At 50.2% G+C, this 19,162-nt stretch overlaps 1 protein-coding gene across 9 annotated transcripts in view; it reads left to right on the top strand.

Moving 5' to 3' along the window:
- Positions 1-19,162, top strand: part of CHD7 (chromodomain helicase DNA binding protein 7) — a 187,629-nt gene that overhangs the window by 157,419 nt on the left and 11,048 nt on the right. For 3 of the 9 annotated variants that reach the window (XM_021089334.2, XM_021089335.2, XM_085022312.1), the window contains 14 exons: positions 936-1,046; positions 1,133-1,338; positions 3,732-3,931; positions 4,061-4,220; positions 8,781-8,870; positions 9,341-9,444; positions 10,784-10,913; positions 11,307-11,379; positions 11,538-11,595; positions 12,297-12,525; positions 12,759-13,705; positions 14,723-14,883; positions 16,987-17,214; positions 17,720-18,163. In XM_021089334.2, coding sequence (XP_020944993.1) covers positions 936-1,046; positions 1,133-1,338; positions 3,732-3,931; positions 4,061-4,220; positions 8,781-8,870; positions 9,341-9,444; positions 10,784-10,913; positions 11,307-11,379; positions 11,538-11,595; positions 12,297-12,525; positions 12,759-13,705; positions 14,723-14,883; positions 16,987-17,214; positions 17,720-18,163 — 3,141 coding nt within the window. The remainder of the gene's footprint in view (positions 1-935; positions 1,047-1,132; positions 1,339-3,731; positions 3,932-4,060; positions 4,221-8,780; positions 8,871-9,340; positions 9,445-10,783; positions 10,914-11,306; positions 11,380-11,537; positions 11,596-12,296; positions 12,526-12,758; positions 13,706-14,722; positions 14,884-16,986; positions 17,215-17,719; positions 18,164-19,162) is intronic. The other 6 variants (XM_021089338.2, XM_085022315.1, XM_021089337.2 and 3 more) reach the window with 3 other exon arrangements.

The raw sequence follows: 19,162 nt of genomic DNA, 5'->3' as shown, positions 1-19,162 counted from the left end.
CTGTCCTCAGAGGCCCAGCAGATTCGTCATCCCTGTCCTTCCATCCTCTGTGTGCACATGCGTGCATGCACACACACACATGCACATGCACCTGTTTATCCACCTGAGTCACACGTTTCAGATGCCAGAGCTGGGGGCTGAGGTTTTTCACGGCTTCCTCCTCCTTCAGGCTTTACATCCACTCAAATTCTAACTCCTTTAATTCTACCTTTTGAAGACTATCTTCTAGACTATCTCTTTTGCTTCATTTCTGCCGTCTTCACGGCTTCCTCGCTAAACTACTGCTGTACCCTGTTCTTCTTTGCTCTGCCCTCCCTGCTCCACGACACCAGCGTGGTCTCTCTGACAGGTGACTTTGCAATTGTCCCTGTTTTCAGAGAGCTCCCACTCTCTCCGGAGGGAGTCTGGCCTCTGTTAAGAGGACACGCGAGGTCTGGCTTGACTCGTCTTATACCTGCCTGACCAGCTTGGTTCTACGTGCCCCCAGCCACACGACACACTCACCTTCCTTCCTCTCTGTGCCTTTGCACACGCTCTGCCATGAACGTTTCCCCACGCTTTCCTGCTCTATGAGCCTTACCATCCGGTCCAGGCACTGTGTTCTGGAGCCTCTGCCCTCTTCCTGCCATCCCTCCCTCACCCCCACCCCACCTGAACCTGGTTAGGGCCTCTTCCTCATATCAGGTGCACCTGTACATACCTTTGTCACCTGTCTTTGTTACGCTGCGCTGTCATCTTTTATTTCCTGGTCTGTCTCAGCCCCTGGACAGTGAGCTGCCTGGGGGAGGCTCCTTCAGCCCTGGTGCATGGACCACAGCATCTGGCACGCAGTAGAAGCGTGCATACACGTCTGAGTGAATGAATAAATGAAAGCTCCTTTGCGTTTTGCCTCCCAGGAAAACATGTCAAAGTAATACACATTTTCCCCCTTTTAGGCCAGCTTTGTTGCATCTGGAAATAGGACAGATATTTCCTTGGATGATCCAAATTTCTGGCAAAAGTGGGCTAAGAAGGCTGAATTGGATATTGATGCCTTAAACGGAAGGGTGAGTGAGAGGCCCCGTCAGACTCGATCTGATCTCACCCCAGGCTTGCTTTTTCAGAAGGTTCAGATGTGTCTGTTGTCTTTTAGAACAACCTGGTTATTGATACTCCAAGAGTGAGGAAGCAAACCAGGCTGTACAGTGCTGTGAAGGAGGATGAGCTGATGGAATTTTCAGACTTGGAGAGCGATTCCGAAGAGAAGCCGTGCGCCAAGCCACGGCGGCCCCAGGACAGGTCCCAGGGCTACGCCAGGAGCGAGTGCTTCCGAGTCGAGAAGAACCTGCTTGTCTATGGGTGAGTCAGACTCATGCGAGAGATGGAATTTTATTTTAAAAATAGTTAGAATTCCAAGTGGAGGAGAAAAACTCTATTTGTGTTTGTATTTCTGTGACTCCCCGCAGCGTGAGTATCTTTGCAGCCGCCCGATAGGCCCAGGGCCGCCTGGTTACAAAGCCCAGCGGCCCTTGTTATCAGCTCATTCAGATACTCCTGGATTTGAAGGGGCTCAGGTTTGTTCCCTAAGGAATTTTGTTGGGTTCAGACCTGCTTGCTGATCAGTAATAACTCAGAACGAGGTCCCAAAATTATAAGATCTTTTCCTAGTTTACTTTCACGCAGGTATCACTATGGTAATCTTTTAATAGTTTTCTGTTATAAAAATTTGTTAAAGGCAGTCCTTTCACTTGTAAAGCTCTTGCGACTCATCTGAGACATAAGTGGGGGTCGTTTCAACTGTCTGAGTGGGTCATGTTTCTCCTGCTGGACTGCGGTCCCTGAAAGGCAGGATCCACATCTGATCTCTCTCTGAATCGCCATGTGCGCCCCCACCCCCTACCCCACCCCCCGGGGCTTTGGAAGGCAAGGTGCTGGGTGAACCTCTGGGTTCCTAAGTCTGAGTGCTCCAGTGGGCCTCCAACTCAAATGAAAAAGCTGCCACCGAAACAGTATTTCTATCGGTCTGATGACATCCCCTCTCTGTGATCCTTTTTTTATTCCAATGGAGCATCATTAATTTCAGAAGAAACATAAACATTCTGCTCACGTGGCATGCAGGGCTCTTACCTGGCCTTGTCTGTCTCCTCTGAGCTCCTGTTAGGACAGGCCCTTCGCCTCCTGCCGTGGGCCCAGCTCCGGCTCATCCCTGTTTCCACCAGCCGGGCCCCACGACCCCACTGCTGAGAGCAGCCCTGCCCACACACCCCCAGCACCCAGCCTGCCACATCCTGCCCCTGACCTCCATGCAGGTGTCCCCTCGGCAGGTCCCTGCCCCGCGTCTCCCTGTGCCTACGTCACATTCATTCTCTCGGGCGATGGCCCCGAGCCCGGCCTCCCCTGCTCCTTGAGGGCAGGGCTCTCTGCATCCTGGGAGCAGAGTGCAGGGCCGCCAGACACTGCAGGCTCAGGGCTCGCTTGTGGAGTAGGTGACATTCTGCTGAAGCCCAGACCGCATCTCGGCAGCGGTGTCACCTCTCCTCCTCATCTCTGCCTGCCAGACCTTCCTTCCCTGCCACCTAAGCCCTTTGCTACCTCACCTGCTTCCCTATTTCAGCCTAATGATCAAAGTTGAGAATTTTGCCGCTGACTTTGGAAATGGAACATGTTCATAACTCTGGAGGCTGAGAAGTATGCTTAGGGCCTCCGTCTTTCAGGAAACCTCCTCCCATAGGCAGCAGGTGTAGTGAGCACCGATCACAGGCAGGGCACTACGCCAGGACGCCCAGCTGAGAGCGGGCGGGCAGGTGGTTACCTGTGCTAAAGCTGTGTGGGGACACACCGCACCCCTGGGGCGGGGAGGCACATCCCCTCTCCTTTATGATACACTCAGGCACTGTCTCCCCACTTCTGGGGCTGGAGGAATAAAAGAAGGAATGCCACAGAAAGTGGCTTAAGTGGGTTTCTTGATTTAGCAGGTGGGGGTGTTGGGTGTTGGCTAAGAAAGAGGAGAGAGCTCCACCAGAAAGAGCCGAGCGTCCAAAGGCACAAAGGTGGGGCCAACCCTGCGATCTGAGGACCAGGCAGGGACAGGGCTTGCTAGGCTGGGCCGCGGGGCTGGTTCCTGTCCTGAGCGCCTGGGACCAGGGTGACGACGACGTGCTCAGATCTGATGGTGCGCCAGGCGCTCTAGCTTTTGACACTAGGCGGGTGAGCACAGTGCTGTTCAGCCCAGGTCATGACCTTGGCTGGACACTGGGTTCACAGTGGGTGTGGTTCTGCCCACAGTCTACCCCTATTTCCCCCCCTTCCCCCCCGCCCCGTCCCGTTTCAAAGGGAGACTCAGACCTTTTTATGGCCTTTCGTCAAGTAGCTGTACCCTCAGCCATGTGCATCCCTGATTTGGGGATAGGCACACTCACCTCATGTCACCTTTCGTCTCAAATGGTTGGTCAGCATTGGAGCTGACAAACCGTGACCGAGTGAAGCAGAGCAGAGGGATGGCAGGTCCCACTGGGCCGACTGGGGAGGTCTGTGTCAGCCCCTCAGATGTGAACTTCAGTTCCTGCTGAGGGAGCAGCGAGTGAATGCACAGCCGCTTTGGATCCCTCACGCCCTTGATTGCTTTCCTGTCACCTGATGTGCAGCGTCACTAGTTTTAACTCAGGCTGGCCTAACCCTGCTCCCTGACTATGGAACCACAGCCCCGCATCTAAACCAAAGGCACTGCCCTCATGTGAGTGTCTGCTTTGCAGCTGGGGGCGGTGGACAGACATCCTGTCCCACGGACGCTACAAACGTCAGCTCACCGAGCAGGACGTGGAAACCATCTGCAGGACCATCCTCGTGTACTGCCTCAACCACTACAGGGGGGACGAGAACATCAAGAGCTTCATCTGGGATCTCATCACACCCACGGCCGACGGCCAGACCCGGGCTCTGGTCAACCATTCTGGTGGGTGGGGCTCGCGCGTCCTGCCGCAGGGTCCCGGGGACTGTCCTGCACACAGCTGACACTAACTGGGCTGGTAGAGTGCTTCTGTCATCCTCATCATGATTATTACTGTGACTGCTGTGGTTCTAGGTTTATCGGCCCCGGTGCCCAGGGGGCGGAAGGGCAAGAAGGTGAAAGCGCAGAGTGCACACCCGGTGGTGCAGGATGCCGACTGGCTGGCTGGCTGCAACCCGGATGCCCTGTTCCAGGAGGACAGCTACAGGAAGCACCTGAAGCACCACTGCAACAAGTACGTGGGGCGGGCAGGCGGGCGAGGGCCGGGTCCCTCCTCGTTCTCAGCTGTATGCTGCGCACACACACTGTTTGGCGTGTCAGTAAGGTTATTCAACTGTTGTCACTGTCTTTGCACAACCTGGCTGTTTTTCCTGACACATGATGCCAAACCACATGGCAGCATAGCTGTAGACCCCTGGTTTTATATATACATGGAGATAAAAGATGCATAACGCAATTTTACCTGTGTCACCATTTGTAAGTTTATCATTCATTGGGAATAATTACATTCACACCGCTGTGTTCCCATCACCAGTTAGCTATACTCAAAACCTTTTTATTGACTCCAATATAAACTATACCTATTAAATAATAACTCACCCTCCCTCCCCCCTGGCAACCGCTGTCCTGCCTTCTGACTCTATGAATTTGCCTGTTCTGGGTAGCTCAGAAGTGGACTCATACAGTATTTGTCTTGCTGTATCTGGTTGATGTCACTTAGCATAATGCTTTCAAGCTTCATCGTGTTGTCGCTTATACCAGAATTTTGTTCCTTTTTATGGCACAGTGATGTTCCATTGCCCATAACATACCACATTTTGTTTATCCATCCGTCCATCGCTGGGGACTTGGGTTGATGGACACCATTTGGCTCTGTGAATGGTGCTGCCGTGCACCTTGCAGACGACTAAGTTTTATCCCGTGTGTGTTAGCTGTGGCTGGCTTTATGTGATCCTGCGTTCAACTGACTGCTTCCAGTGGCGAGACTGGGGAGTTTACATATTATTATTTTCTTCATAATACCTCAGTTGCTGGGTCCCTTTTTCTTTCCTAGGAGCTTTGAATCATATTCCTTACCTTCATTTCCAGAACCAGATTATGTGTAATTGAAGGCTGTTGGATCTGAATTCATTTCATTGCTTGGAGTTCTGCGAGCTGCCCTCATGTTAAACCAGCTATAGGCTGGTTCTTTGCTTCCTCTGAGGGTGCTTTTCTCAGTGCCAGTGGCACAGGCGTCACTGCCTGGCTCTGGAAGGCCAGGAGCAAGTTCCTTGATCTCTTTAAGAGGAGTTCCCATTATGGCTCAGCAGGTTGAGAACGTAATATCTATGAGGATGCGCATATAGTCCCTGGCCTCGCTCAGTGGGTTAAGGATCTGGTATTGCCATGCGTGAGCCGTGGTGTGGATCACAGACACGGTTCGGATCTGGGTTGCTGTGGCTGTGGCGTAGGCCAGCAGCTGCAGCTCTAGCCTGGAAACTTCCATTTGCCACAAGTATGGCTCTCAAGAGGAAAAGGAAAAAAAAAAAAAAAAAAAAAAAACCTCACTTACCTTATTTGTCAAATAGAGCTTAAGTAAATGTGTATCTCTTTTAAATAGCAGCAATGAGCTACAAGGAGTTCCCATCATGGCATGGTGGAAACCAATCTGACTAACCTCCGTGAGGATGCAAGTTCGATCCTTGACCTCACTTAGTGGGTTGAGGATCCGATGTTCCTGTGAGCTGTGGTGTAGGTCACAGACATGGCTTGGATCTGGCGTTGCTGTGGCCTAGGCTGGTGGCAACAGCTCCGATTTGACCCCTAGCCTGGGAAACTCCATATGCCGCAGGTACAGCCCTAAAAACAAACAAACAAACAAATAAATAAATAAATTCACAGACGTGGCTCGGATCTGGCGTTGCTCTGGTGTAGGCTGGTGGCAACAGCTCCGATTTGACTCCTAGCCTGGGAAACTCCATATGCCACAGGTACAGCAGTAAAAATAAATAAATAAATAAATAAATAGCTAGCAGCAATGAAAGTCTGAGCACATAATGCCTGCGGCATGCCAAGCCCTGCCTATGGGTTATCCATTTGAGCTGTCTAATAAGTAGCATGCTTTTATCCCCATTTATCTGGCAAGGAAACCAAGTCTTGGGGACGTAAGGTCCCTTGGCTAGTGAAGAAGTAGCACCCTTATTCTCAGCCACCCCCCCCCCCCGCCCCCCATAAAACTTCAGCCGCCTCCAGTGAACTAACTGCTGCTCCTGGGCTGTGCTGACTCTCGGTTCTCATCTCTCTTTAAATACACTGGTGCTTTCAGGGACCGCCTTGCTCACCGTCCTCAGACTTTGATAGAATTTGTTGTTTCTGAGCCTTCGACACCAGTACCTTAGAGCATTTTGGCACCTAAGTCTTTATTGTTCCTGCCGTAGCATAGTGGTCCTCCCGAAAGTCCTGCCCTGCTTGTAGCTATTAGAAAACTTCTGTTTCTTTGTAGTTTATGTGAACTTGGGTCCATAACCTTCGAGTTCTGGACTCAGACAAACCGTAAGGGAAGTGGTTTAGTGCGGGAACCACGGCTCCTCAGTGCGAGGGGGGCGGGTGTTCATTCCCCATTCTGATGTCAGCGGCAGACCTGCTGGGGTACCCGCAGTGAGTGTATGAGATGTCACATTGTTCCCCATGCCTGCCCCCCGGCCTCAAGGGAGAGCTGGCAGTGCCTTCCAGCTCCTCTCTGGGATGAGCAGTCACAGAAAATGAGACCCAACTCAAGGGACCTCCTAGAAAATAGCTGGCCCATCATCTTCAGAAGGTTCAGGAGACAAAGATAGGAAATGTTTCAGGTTGAAGGAGACAAGAGGGATAGGACAGGTCAGTGCCATGCGTGGTCCCCACCTGGACGCTGGGCCAGAAAACGGTCACTAGTGGGACAGCCATGAAATGAGAATGAGGTCTGGGGACTCGTCAGCAACCCAGCTAGCTCCTTAGGGTCAGAAGGCACCTCCTGTCACCTCATTGTCCTGCCAGGACCTGCCGCGTATTCCACAGGGACACTCAGCTTGCTGGTGCATCACTTTGAATCTTTTCCTCTAGAAGAAGGGTGACACTCTCAGTTCGTAATTCTCCACAAAACTAAAATTCTCCATGTGGTCAAACACTGTGCCTTCTACCAAAGGGAGAAAAACCCGTTGGGATCATTGCTGCTGCTGCACCGAGGTTTGGTGAAAAAAAGCTAATCCAGTTAAAAGTGCAGGGTGTACCCCTTCCGAACAGCCTCTACAAGGGGATCCTGGTCTGCAAGTTCTTATTTTTCTTTTGCCAGGTCTGTGTGGCCCAGCCAACTTTTAATCCTATCTGCCCCTCCCCCCACCCCAAAGAAAAGCAAAAAGCTTAAAAAATAAAAACAAGTTGTCCAAAAAAATTCCTTGCTTGGAGCACATTCGGATATTTACAGCCTTACCCTTTGCCCGCCTAGGACCCAGGGTAGCCAGGAGCAACCCCGTGGTGGAGAGGAAGGCAGGTCAGGGTGTGTCTAGTCACATAGCATCAGGAGTGGGCTTTCATGGTGAAGCCGCCCTTAGTTGTCATTTTGATATTTTCAAGGACAAGTGTCACATCCCTATAGATAGTAGGAAGTGGTAGAGTCAGAAGGCCTAATTCCCAGTGGTCCATGCTCAAGATGACTGCGGCCTCGGACATGTCACTTGTCTTCTGTTAGTGCCAGTTTTCACATTTGCGAAGTGAAAATTGCAACTTGCCCCACTTTGTTAGAGTGTTACTGTGACGATCAGATGGCTAGTCCGTGTCCGTACGTGCGATGCTCTGGTTGTAAGGTGTTGTCTTAGTCTGTGGTGGGTTATCCAGCTAGGGAATTAGCGGCTGGTGTCAGCTACTCTGACCAAGGAGGTCATCTCCAGACATCAGGCCTGGCTGTGCACCAGGGACCGTCCAGCAGGAGGTGCTAGACTTGGAGTAGCCAGGCCTTTGGGATTTGCCAGGAAGGCTTTATTGGAAAGAACTATGTTTGGACCATTGGGGAAATCCAAGTGAGATTGCAACCCTGGTTCCTAGAATTCTATGAGTCTTTCAAAGCAGGTTCCTTGAAGATGACTAAGAACTTCAGCGAATTGGACACATTTTCTCTCCTTTGTGATGTTTTATTGGTATTTGTTAAGCTATGACTTCGGCTTCCAGGTGATAGAGGCCAGAGGGGATAAAAATGTCTCCTGTCCCTCCGGGCAGAGCGGGATCCGCCCTCGCCACCATCTTCCTCTCTCGGAAGCAAAGTTGTGTAATCCGAAAAACCTGACTTTCCATATTGAGGGTTTATTGTAAGGTAGTAAAACCAGATTTTATATCTCGTTTATTCCGACAACTTCTGATGTGCTTCCAAAAATGGTATTAAGGCAGCAGCTGAGGAAATTTTATGAGATAATGAAGCAGAACAGTTACTGAAAGCCATCTGCTCAGTTGTTTACAAACTTGCTTCAATACTTCAGAGGCAGCGGTGGGGTACGTGTCTGAACTTCACAAGCCGCACGAGGTAGAGCTAAATGGAGTGCGCCGGGCCGGCCGGGCTTGGGCCCTCTCCGTGCAGGGGAGCGGTTGCCAGGCAGGCCTGCTGGAAGCCAGCAGAAAGCACCACACAGAGGTGATTATGTGCCACCATCTGTCACGCTTCAAGCCTACCATACAGCATGGCTAATCAGCCTTGGCAGGATGATGGATGAACAGCAGCAGCTGCCAAAAGCCACTGTTGGCAAACAGTCCCGAAGTTAAGAACTTTCCCCCCACCCGTCTTCCTCTCCAGGGTCCTGCTGCGTGTCCGCATGCTCTACTACCTGAGACAGGAAGTGATAGGGGACCAGGCCGAGAAGATCCTGGATGGTGCTGACTCGAGGTGGGTGCGAGCCCACGTCTCTCGGTCCAAGACAGCGGCGATGGCCCGGGGTGTGGGTGGGACCGCATCACAGACCGCCTTTCCCACCCCTGTCACCCAGCAGCAGCGCATCTCCCTTCTTGCGTCTCGAACGAACGCAGTGTTTGTCCTCCCAGCCCCGGGGACGTGAAGAGAATCAGGAGAAGCCTGTTTGTATGTGTGTGTGTGGACGTACAGGGAGGCGGGAACCGAGTTAAGGGTGCTCTGAGATGACCTTTATGACAGGACGCTGGGTGATGAAGTTCATGTCTATCCTGCTAGAAGGCGGCTGACTCCTGCCCTTTCTTTTAACCTTTGCTTGTTCCCCACGCGCGCGCGAGCCCTGCTCAGGTGCTGCTGGTGAGCAAGGGGCGTGTGTTGTATTCATCAGGCAGCAGCCTTTTTGATGCTGGTATTTGTCCTAAATATGACACCCACGGTTGTCCTTACAGTGAAGCCGACGTGTGGATACCTGAGCCCTTCCACGCAGAAGTCCCCACAGACTGGTGGGATAAGGAAGCTGACAAGTCGCTCCTGATTGGAGTGTTCAAACACGGTAAGGGGTGTCTCTGCTGGACCCCAGCTTGACCGTGGGGCTTTGTCTCTGTTTTAGAGCCTTTTGCACACTCTTTCCAAAGTCATAATATTCATGAGGCTAGTTCCAAAGGACTCTTGGCGTCTACCATTTTCCTGTACTAAAAAATCTAATATGAACTGTAAATATCAGATGCTGTTTTTGAATGTTTGTTGAGTATTTGAGAAGAAAACATTTCTTTCTTGGCTGTAAATAAAACCCAAACCATATTTGTTTTAAAACCAGCCCAGTTCGTCCTATAGCTCTCCCTAAACTTTGCTTCCAACCCGGCTCCCCTTGCGAGCTCTGCCAGCCCGTGTCAAAGTGGACGGTGGGCTTAACCTCTGCTATTAATCTGTACAAGTGCCTCCTGGGCTTTGTTCCAAGCAATATTTCACAAATGTCAGTGCGGAGAACTCGGGCTCCCCGGAGTGGGATGCAGCCTTGTTAACTTTGAAAGGCTGGGGAAGCAGAACTGGCATGATCTATACAGTGAACGATTCCTGATTATAATCCCAGGTCTCTGGAGGTCGCCGAGGTATTCTCAGCAGCCCAGCCTGACTAAAGGGGAGAATGATGGCTTATAAAACCTTTCATGATTACAGTTTGGCTTGCGGCTCTACAGCAGTTAGGAGCGGTGTGTTGTCGTACACATCCTAATTGAATTGTGCTGTTCTGCTTATGTACTGCAGCCGTGTTTTGTGAGCTCAGCCTAAAAATCATTTTCCCGCAGTGCACTGTTGGGATCTGCCATTTTCCATCTAGTCAACTTGGGCAGTCAAAAAGCAAATTGCAGTTTGAAAACCATAGAGGGAACAGTGTCATCTTCCTGACATGCATCATCCTAAACCTAATAAGACAGGTTCGCTGGCCTTCCGCAGACAGGGATTTCTCAGCTAGTGGTGCAAGTTCCTGCAGGACCGAAGCTGTTCACAAGGAGGGTGGGGTGGACCGTTGCAGAGGTCATCAAGGAACATTACGAAGCCTTTTAAATGCCAAGCAAAATGAGATCCTGGGGACAATAGGGTCAAACATCTTCCCAGGCCTCTCGCAGTTATTCAGAACCCGTTCTTCTGTTAGTATTCGTGGTCATTCTGATGACATCCCTGTGATGGAACCTGCCCCCTCCCACCCCCAAATCTGCCCTGGGCTGAGCGTTCCAGAGAAAGGGCTACTGCAGCCCGGTTCCTTTAAATACAAAGTAAGTGATCACCTCGATGGTGAAACGAACGTGCTGTGTTGCGGCGGTGCTGTGATTCTGGCAGTGACGGGCCTTCCTTGTTTCCGTGTGTGTCCTCTGCGGGCCGGTGGGACGGCACAGGGTATGAGAAGTACAATTCCATGCGAGCTGACCCCGCGCTCTGCTTCCTGGAACGAGTTGGTATGCCCGATGCCAAGGCCATCGCTGCCGAGCAGAGAGGAACAGACATGCTAGCAGATGGCGGTGACGGGTAAGAAGGACATTTTAAAATTTTAATAAACTTTATGTCAGTGTCACATCTACTGGCAGGGTTCACTTCCTATGCCGCACCGTGCATTACATTGCATCTGATTTGGACTTAAGTGATGTTTACCAGTTTAGTCTGTTTATATATCATAATGACTATTTCAACACAATATATGATCTAGATAATCTGCAGCTTGTCTGTCTTTTCCAAGTGATGACAGTACCCCCACCCACCCACCCACCCTTCACGGCTGCACGTTTTAAATACCAATAGAGTCGCTTTTGATGTCAGACTCTGAATTTAAAGTAGCATCAGACAGGTTCTTACTCTTTCCCAGGCTCCCTTCAGTCTCTTGCTAATCAGTATGATTTCAACATTTTTAAAAATTTTATATAGGGGAGAATTTGATAGAGAAGATGAAGACCCAGAATACAAACCAACCAGAACGCCATTCAAGGATGAAATAGATGTAAGAACTTGAGTACATTGACTTTTACAGCCCCAGTAAAATATTATGTGCCCATATAAGACTTGTTAAACTTTATAGATGATGGCCTTTTCTTTAAAAGATAAAGCAAAATTAAACTGCAAATTAAAATAATTTCTCTTTCTTGCTTTGCTTTCGAGGAATTTGCAAATTCTCCTCCAGAAGATAAGGAGGAACCCATGGAAATACGTGCCCCAGGTAGGGCTCCCTGAAAGTGGGGGGCATGGGTGCTGACGAGTCAGGGACAGGCCCTGCCCCCCAGCGGGGCTGCTGCTGCAGCTTCACAACAGCCAGGTCTTATTTAGAGAGTGAGTTCATCTACACAGCCTCATCTCTTCTGTGAAGAATTTTAGTTCTTGCTTATTCTTGGTTTTTCATAACTTTGAATTTCTTTGATAACATAACTGTTTTGGGGATTAAGGTCATTTATATATTTGTGTTTTACAACAGCTGGTGAGAACTTTTAAGCATCTTTAGAAGTATAGTTTTTGTGAGCAAACCATTTGCTAAGTACCTGAAATAGTGCCAGTTTATAGAGACTACTGCCCTGTTTGCCTAACGTAAAGTCGTTAGCTGACAATTGTGTGATTATTTCTTATGTTCAAGGCAATTACATCAGAGGAGAGCACCTTTATCATATAGTTCATGGCCTAAAGTATGTTTCTTTTTGTGTACGATTGGTAAATGAACTTGGTGGTTCCCCCCCCAGTTGACAAAGAAATGGTTTATAAGTTGCATACTAATATTATTCCTTAGTATATTTTCAAAAGGAGGGCACTGCAGTGCCCTTCCCCACACTGTCATTGGAATGTTAACGAGTCACCTTGTTTTGATGGAAAACCCCGAGTTGCGGCACGGTTGCAGCTGCAAGTTTCAGGAACCTTTTCTCGCTCCCCCAGGCAAGCACGGCGAGAGCAGCGCTGAGTTCGGCCAGCTCTACTGGCCCAACACCTCCACCCTGACCACGCGCCTGCGCAGGCTCATTACTGCCTATCAGCGCAGCTATAAAAGGCAGCAAATGCGGCAGGAGGCTCTGATGAAGACCGACCGGCGGAGACGGCGGCCGCGGGAGGAAGTGCGGGCCCTGGAAGCGGAAAGGGAAGCTATCATATCCGAGAAACGGCAGAAGTGAGTTGCTGAGGGTTTACCCAGCTCCTGGTACCTTCCTCCCTCCTCTGCTCTTCACCACTTGTCCGCGGGAGGCAGGAATCACATCCGAGATAAGGAGCATCCGAGCAGCATCTCTCCACTTCCCCCACCCCCCTCCCATAAGCAGTGTGAATTCAGTTTAGAGGAAAAGCAGCCCAAAGCGTTAAGCCTCTGCCCAGGTGCAGTTCCGGCTAACGTCTCCTTTCTGACAGGTGGACGAGACGGGAAGAAGCAGACTTTTACCGCGTGGTGTCCACTTTTGGGGTCATTTTTGACCCAGTGAAACAGCATTTTGACTGGAACCAATTCCGAGCCTTTGCCAGACTTGACAAAAAGTCCGACGAGAGTTTGGAGAAGTACTTCAGCTGCTTTGTAGCCATGTGCCGGCGGGTGTGCCGGATGCCCTCTAAGCCGGACCACGGTAGGTCCGCTCAGCGCCCACGGGCGAGCCGGGCGGACGTGTCCAGCGCGCCCGGTAGCGTGATGGTAAGACGACCGCCTCCCGTTGCAGAGCCGCCCGACCTGGCTTCCGCGATCGAGCCCATTACGGAAGAGCGCGCCTCCCGGACCCTGTACCGCATCGAGCTGCTGCGCAAGATCCGTGAGCAGGTGCTGCACCACCCACAGCTGGCTGAGCGCCTGAAGCTCTGCCAGCCCAGCCTGGATTTGCCCGAGTGGTGGGAGTGCGGGAGGCACGACCGGGACCTGCTCGTGGGCGCTGCCAAGCACGGGGTCAGCCGCACGGACTACCACATCCTCAACGACCCCGAGCTGTCCTTCCTGGATGCACACAAGACCTTCGCCCAGAACAGGGGGGCGGGCAGCACCTCGGCCCTGAACCCGCTGGCTGTTGGCTTCGGCCAGACCCCCGTGGCCACCCCCGCCGCCCCGGGTCAGGAGGAGAAGACAGCGGCCGAGGGCAAGGCCGAGGAGGCGGAGAGGCCTGAGGTGAAGGACGAGGAAGAGGAGGCCGAGGGCAGTGGCAAGGACAAGAAGAGGGACCGCGAGGCCGAGGCCGGTGCTGCCAGAAACGAGCCAAAAGGGGTGGAGGTCGGTGCGGACACGGGGCCCAAGTCTATTTCAGAAAAGGGTTCTGAGGAGGACGAAGAGGAAAAACTGGAGGATGATGACAAGTCGGAAGAATCCTCCCAGCCTGAAGGTAAGGCCTGGGCCCTGAGGCTGCTCCTGACACCACCCCGCCCCGGAAGGTGTTTTCATGTCTGGTGACCAGCGCTGGGTTTTGTTTCTTTTTTTTTTTGTCTTTTTGTGTTTTGTTGTTGTTGTTGTTGCTATTTCTTGGGCCGCTCCCGCGGCATATGGAGGTTCCCAGGCTAGGGGTCCAATCGGAGCTGTAGCCACCGGCCTACGCCAGAGCCACAGCAACGCGGGATCCGAGCCGCGTCTGCGACCTACACCACAGCTCACGGAAACGCCGGATCGTTAACCCACTGAGCAAGGGCAGGGACCGAACCCGCAACCTCATGGTTCCTAGTCAGATTCGTTAACCACTGCGCCACGACGGGAACTCCAGGGGTTTTGTTTCTAATGAGTGCACCTTTTTCTCCTGTGAAGGGATTGTGTCAGGTGTGCCTGCATGTCTGCTTTGCTCTGATACTGCCTGTAAACATCCTGTTGCAAACAACTTCTCAGAATTATTACACACACTAACAATTTTAAAACAAATGATGCCTAATTATTATTTTTCATTCATAAGTACAGGGTAGGAGGAGAGTCTGGGAAGAACCAGTTCTGTTCCCAGCTCCCAGATAGGTTGCTCTACCTGCCACCAAGGGAAAAGAAGGTGGCACATTTTACTTTCCTGCTGAAGCTGCAACTAGGGACCACCGCCAACACATTAGCCCCTTTTCCTGGTGGAGGAACAGAGGCTTCCGGCTCAGAGACTTGGCTGTCATTCAGCCTCCAGACTCTTGTGCAGGATGCCAGATGACTAGCGACGTAGCCTCCCTAAGCCTCTGCTTCCTCATCTGTAAAATGGGAATAATAACTCCAGCTGCCTCGCAAGCTTTTTAAACAACAAATGCATAAAAATGCCTAATACCATTCCAGCCATAGCAGGTACTCAACTAAACGGAGCTTCCTGGCATTGGAATATGAAATTGTATCTGTTCCACACTTCTTTTCAGTGGTGAGTGATGCACACTAACTCCTTTCTCAGCAGGAGCTGTCTCGAGAGGGAAGAATTTTGATGAAGAAAGCAATGCTTCCATGAGCACAGCCAGGGACGAGACCCGGGACGGTTTCTACATGGAGGACGGGGACCCGGCCGTGGCTCAGCTCCTGCACGAGAGGACATTTGCCTTCTCGTTTTGGCCAAAGGTCGGTGGGGTTTTATTTTGTTGACCCAAAACACTGAGGTGGAGGGAATCATTCTAGCTTGATTTGTTAAATTATTTTAAGGGAAACTTTGTCGCCGTATATGGAGATTGTAGATTTTTCTTATGTTTTTAAAAGAATGATCTGGAAAAACCTAAGGAAAAAAATCTGTAGAAATTTTTGTGATAGGAAGCAAAGCGAATAAGAAAAAAGTATGGATCTTTGGTTCCTTGTGGTTTTTTAGGTTACTTGTCTACTGTAGTCCATGGATTATTGTTTCCAAAGACTCACTCATTGGCAAAAAAAAAAAAAAAAATTGTGATTAAGAAACACATACTACGAAATTGACAGTTCTAACCATTTTAAAGTGTGTGGTTCGCTAGTGTGAAGTATATTCTTATTGTTGTAAAACGAGATCTCCAGGACTTTTTTTATCTTGCAGGGCTGAAACTGTACCCACTAAACAGCTCCCCTCCCCCACTGCCCCTAGACAGCCACTGTTCTACTTTCTGTTTCTGTGAATTTGACTACTTTAGCTCAGATGCCTCATATAAGTGGAATCATACAGTATTTATTTTTTTGTGAATGGCTTATTTCACTTAGTATAATGTCCTCAAGGTCCATCCATGTGAAAGATTGTAACAGGATTTCCTTCCTTTTTAAGGCTGAATAATAATCCATTGTCTGTATATACCACCTTCTCTTTATCCATTCATCTATTGATGGGATGTTTGGGTTTCTTCCAGCCTTTGGCTTATTATGGTGCTCCTGCAAACATGAGTCTATTAATCTTTCCTTGAGACCCTGCTTTCAGCTCTTTTGGATACATACGCAGAAGTGGGATTGATGGATCATACATGTTAGCTCTATTTTTAACTTTGTGAGGGACCTCTGCACTGTTTTCCGTAGCAGTTGCACCATTTTGCAGTCCCAGCAACAGTGTGCATGGGAAAATGTGTGGACTCTTAAAACTGTGGGGGGGTTCTTTTGTTTTTAATCTGCAGCAGAACTTTCAGGTTTAAGACAACTTCATGTATTCGGAAACCTGTAATCTTCTAATACCAGGGAGGGTGGGCTATTGGCCCATTGGCTTGGTTACATTGTGAGATGATTCAAATGTAATTATCTATAACCAAAAAAGCAAAATGGAAATTACTTTTTTTGGCCAACTAGCATAATTTTATAATCAATCTCTATGTAATTTGGGTCTGTTTTTCAGAGTGGGGAGATAATCATCCTGATCACTGTAACAGGGCTCTCTGATTTAAGATAAACAATATCAAAAAGGCTTCGGTCAACTCATCCCCAGGCTGGTCTTCCCTAGTGGTAGCTGTGAAAGAAGCAATGTGACATTTTTAACTAAAGGAGGTACTATCTAGACATATTTCCCCGTTTTGCTCATCTTCCTTACTGAGTTTAGAAGGGAGTTTTACAGATCATCCAAAAGGTCTTTTGCAGCCAGCACGTTTAACCTATGAAAACCGGGCTTAAGAGCTGTAATTAGAAATTGTTAACGTGCACGCTTCAATGAAACTTGAAGTGATAATAGGTGGGGAATGCGAATTGACACTCATTAGGTGCTCCTAGGTTGGTGCCCACTCGTAATGCGGAACTTTATTAATAGTGACGCTAATGATGTCCCGCTTCCTGGGACAGGCTGAGGTCCAGCCTGCAGACTGAAGCACCAGAGCGTCGAGAAGCTAAATGCAGGCTTCCATTGTCTCCTCCTGATGTTTCCCAACAATCTTTAGCCTGAACCATGGTTACTTGTAAAACTGAGGGATGTTTTAGTTATGTAATGTTCTCGAATATATGTGATTCAGTGTTCATAAGGGAAAAATAGGGAGTTTTCTGTGCTGCGGCCACCTCCGGACCTGACGCCAGAGTAAAGCAGTTCTGGTGGGTTTTGTTTATTTCCTTGCTTGCTGGCTTTTTGTTTACTTTTCCTTTTTGCCTGCTGCTGCTGCTGCCACCGCCGCTACCACCACCGCCACCAAGTGACTTTTTAAACCTTTTCTGCTCTTCAGCATTTTGGTGGGTAGATTTAGCTCCTCCTTTTCACCAGGTCTTCGTTACAGTTTCGTGTGCCTTTTCTTCTCCCTCCAGGACCGAGTAATGATAAACCGATTAGACAACATCTGTGAAGCAGTGTTGAAAGGCAAATGGCCGGTAAATAGGCGCCAGATGTTTGATTTCCAGGGCCTCCTCCCAGGCTACGCGCCCCCCACCGCCGACAGTCCCCTGCAGAAGAGGAGCCTGGCCGAGCTCTCCATGGTTGGCCAGGCGAGCATCAGCGGGAGCGAGGACCTCACTGCCTCCCCTCAGATGTCCAAGGTCAGTCAGAGCGGGTGGCAAGTGCAGCTTAAAGATGAGCTCTCCTAACTCGGTTTGGAAGCTCGAGGTCCCTGGTCCTACCTAAATGTAAGAGAGGCCCCTGTTCCCTCAGCCCCGCTTAGCAGCCACTGACACATACTTCCTTAAGCTTCTTGTTCCCAGTTTCCGAAAGCCAGCTCCTTTCATCTACAGCAGGTGTGGTTTGGGCTCACTCTTTTGTTTTGTTTTGTTTTGTTTTTTTGTCTTTTTAGGGCCGCACTGGTGGCCTGTGGAGGTTCCCAGCCTGGGGGTCAAATCTGAGCTGCAGCTGCCGACCTGCGCCACAGCCACAGCAATGCTGCATCTGAGCCGCATCCGTGACCTACGCTGCAGCTTGTGGCAACGCCAGATCCTTAACCAAGGCCAGGGATCGAGCCCACATCCTCATGGATACTAATCAGGTTCGTTTCCACTGAGCCACAATGGGAACTCCGGGGCTCACTCTTTTTTTGTGATTTTTCAACAGGAAGACGCCCTCAACCTCTCTGTCCCTCGCCAGCGGAGGAGGAGGAGGCGAAAGATCGAAATCGAGGCCGAAAGAGCTGCCAAGAGGCGAAACCTCATGGAGATGGTCGCCCAGCTGCGAGAGTCTCAGGTGGTCTCGGAAAATGGACAGGAGAAAGTTGTAGATTTATCCAAGGCCTCGAGAGAGGCGACAAGCTCTACCTCAAATTTTTCATCTCTTGCTTCAAAGTTTATCTTGCCTAATGTCTCAACACCGGTGTCCGATGCCTTTAAGACTCAAATGGAGCTGCTCCAGGCAGGCCTGTCCCGCACGCCCTCCAGGCACCTGCTCAACGGCTCCCTGGTGGACAGCGAGCCTCCTGTGAAGAGGAGACGGGGAAGGAGGAAAAACGTGGAGGGCCTCGATCTGCTGTTCATGAGCCACAGACGGACGGCACTGAGTGCAGTAAGTCAGGAGCTTCCCCCTCCCCCCCGCCCCATGTGTGCCCGTCCCGACGGCCACTGCCCACGAGGGGCACATGTCACCCATGCTAAAAAAGTAGAATCACAATGAACAGTCGTAGTTCTGAGCTGGCAGGCTGTGCTGAGCGTTGATACAGAGCCCTCGGCCTGAACCAGGTGTGGCTTGAGGACTTACTCTTCCCAAGATCCTGATATACCGATGACCCTTGGAAGACTAGCCCCAAATAGAAGCGTGTTCTTCTGAGCCTATAATCATCTTCTCTGAGCCCTCGAGGTGGAAAAAGCATCACTTAAGAGTACCGATATGTTCTGGGCCCGACAACTATTAGAGCAGTGTACGTGTTCAGTTTCAGGCTTAAGATTTGTGTTCGTATACAAAGCTCTTGGTTGCGAATTCTCCTGCCTCCATAACTGCTATTTTAAAAAGCTCAACTGCATAGAGATCTGTGCTAGTTTAGGTTTGCATGAAATGTATGCCGATGGATTGTGATTTTTCTTCTTCAGTTCAAAAGAAATGAATGGAGTGTACTCAGAATAACTCTCTTCCCTACTCCACCCCACCACTCACCTAAAAACGGGCTAGCCAACTAATGATGAGGATTTTACCCCAGAGAACCCAGTTATGCGCAGTCCCTTTTTAGAGCGTTGAAATTGATACAGGGTATCTTAAGCCCCATGGATTTGAAACCCAGGTCAGCACAGGGATGCTGGAGCTGGTGCCCGAGGAGCTGGGATATGGGCAGCAGGCCCATACCCTGGGCAGTGGGACACAGTTTGGGAAACACTGAGGGGAGACGTCGATTTCAGTATGTTCCTTAGTCCATCCCTATTGTTATTGGCCCGATTTTTAGTTCTCGAATTTAGAGAAAGCTTAATAACTTAAAAGAGTAGGGAAGACATGGTGAAGTTAGAGTCTGGAAATGACCAAATAGCCTGCACTGAAACTTGCTCCCTGGGGGGTCTGATTAAAACAGAAGCATCC

This window comes from Sus scrofa, chromosome 4 (assembly GCF_054392235.1).
Source record: "Sus scrofa isolate SSC_HxYL_T2T_F1_AM1 chromosome 4, Sscrofa_HxYL_maternal_Yorkshire_Landrace_v2.0, whole genome shotgun sequence".
Taxonomy (NCBI): Eukaryota; Metazoa; Chordata; class Mammalia; order Artiodactyla; family Suidae; genus Sus; species Sus scrofa.
This window is presented reverse-complemented; position numbering and strand designations above follow the sequence as displayed.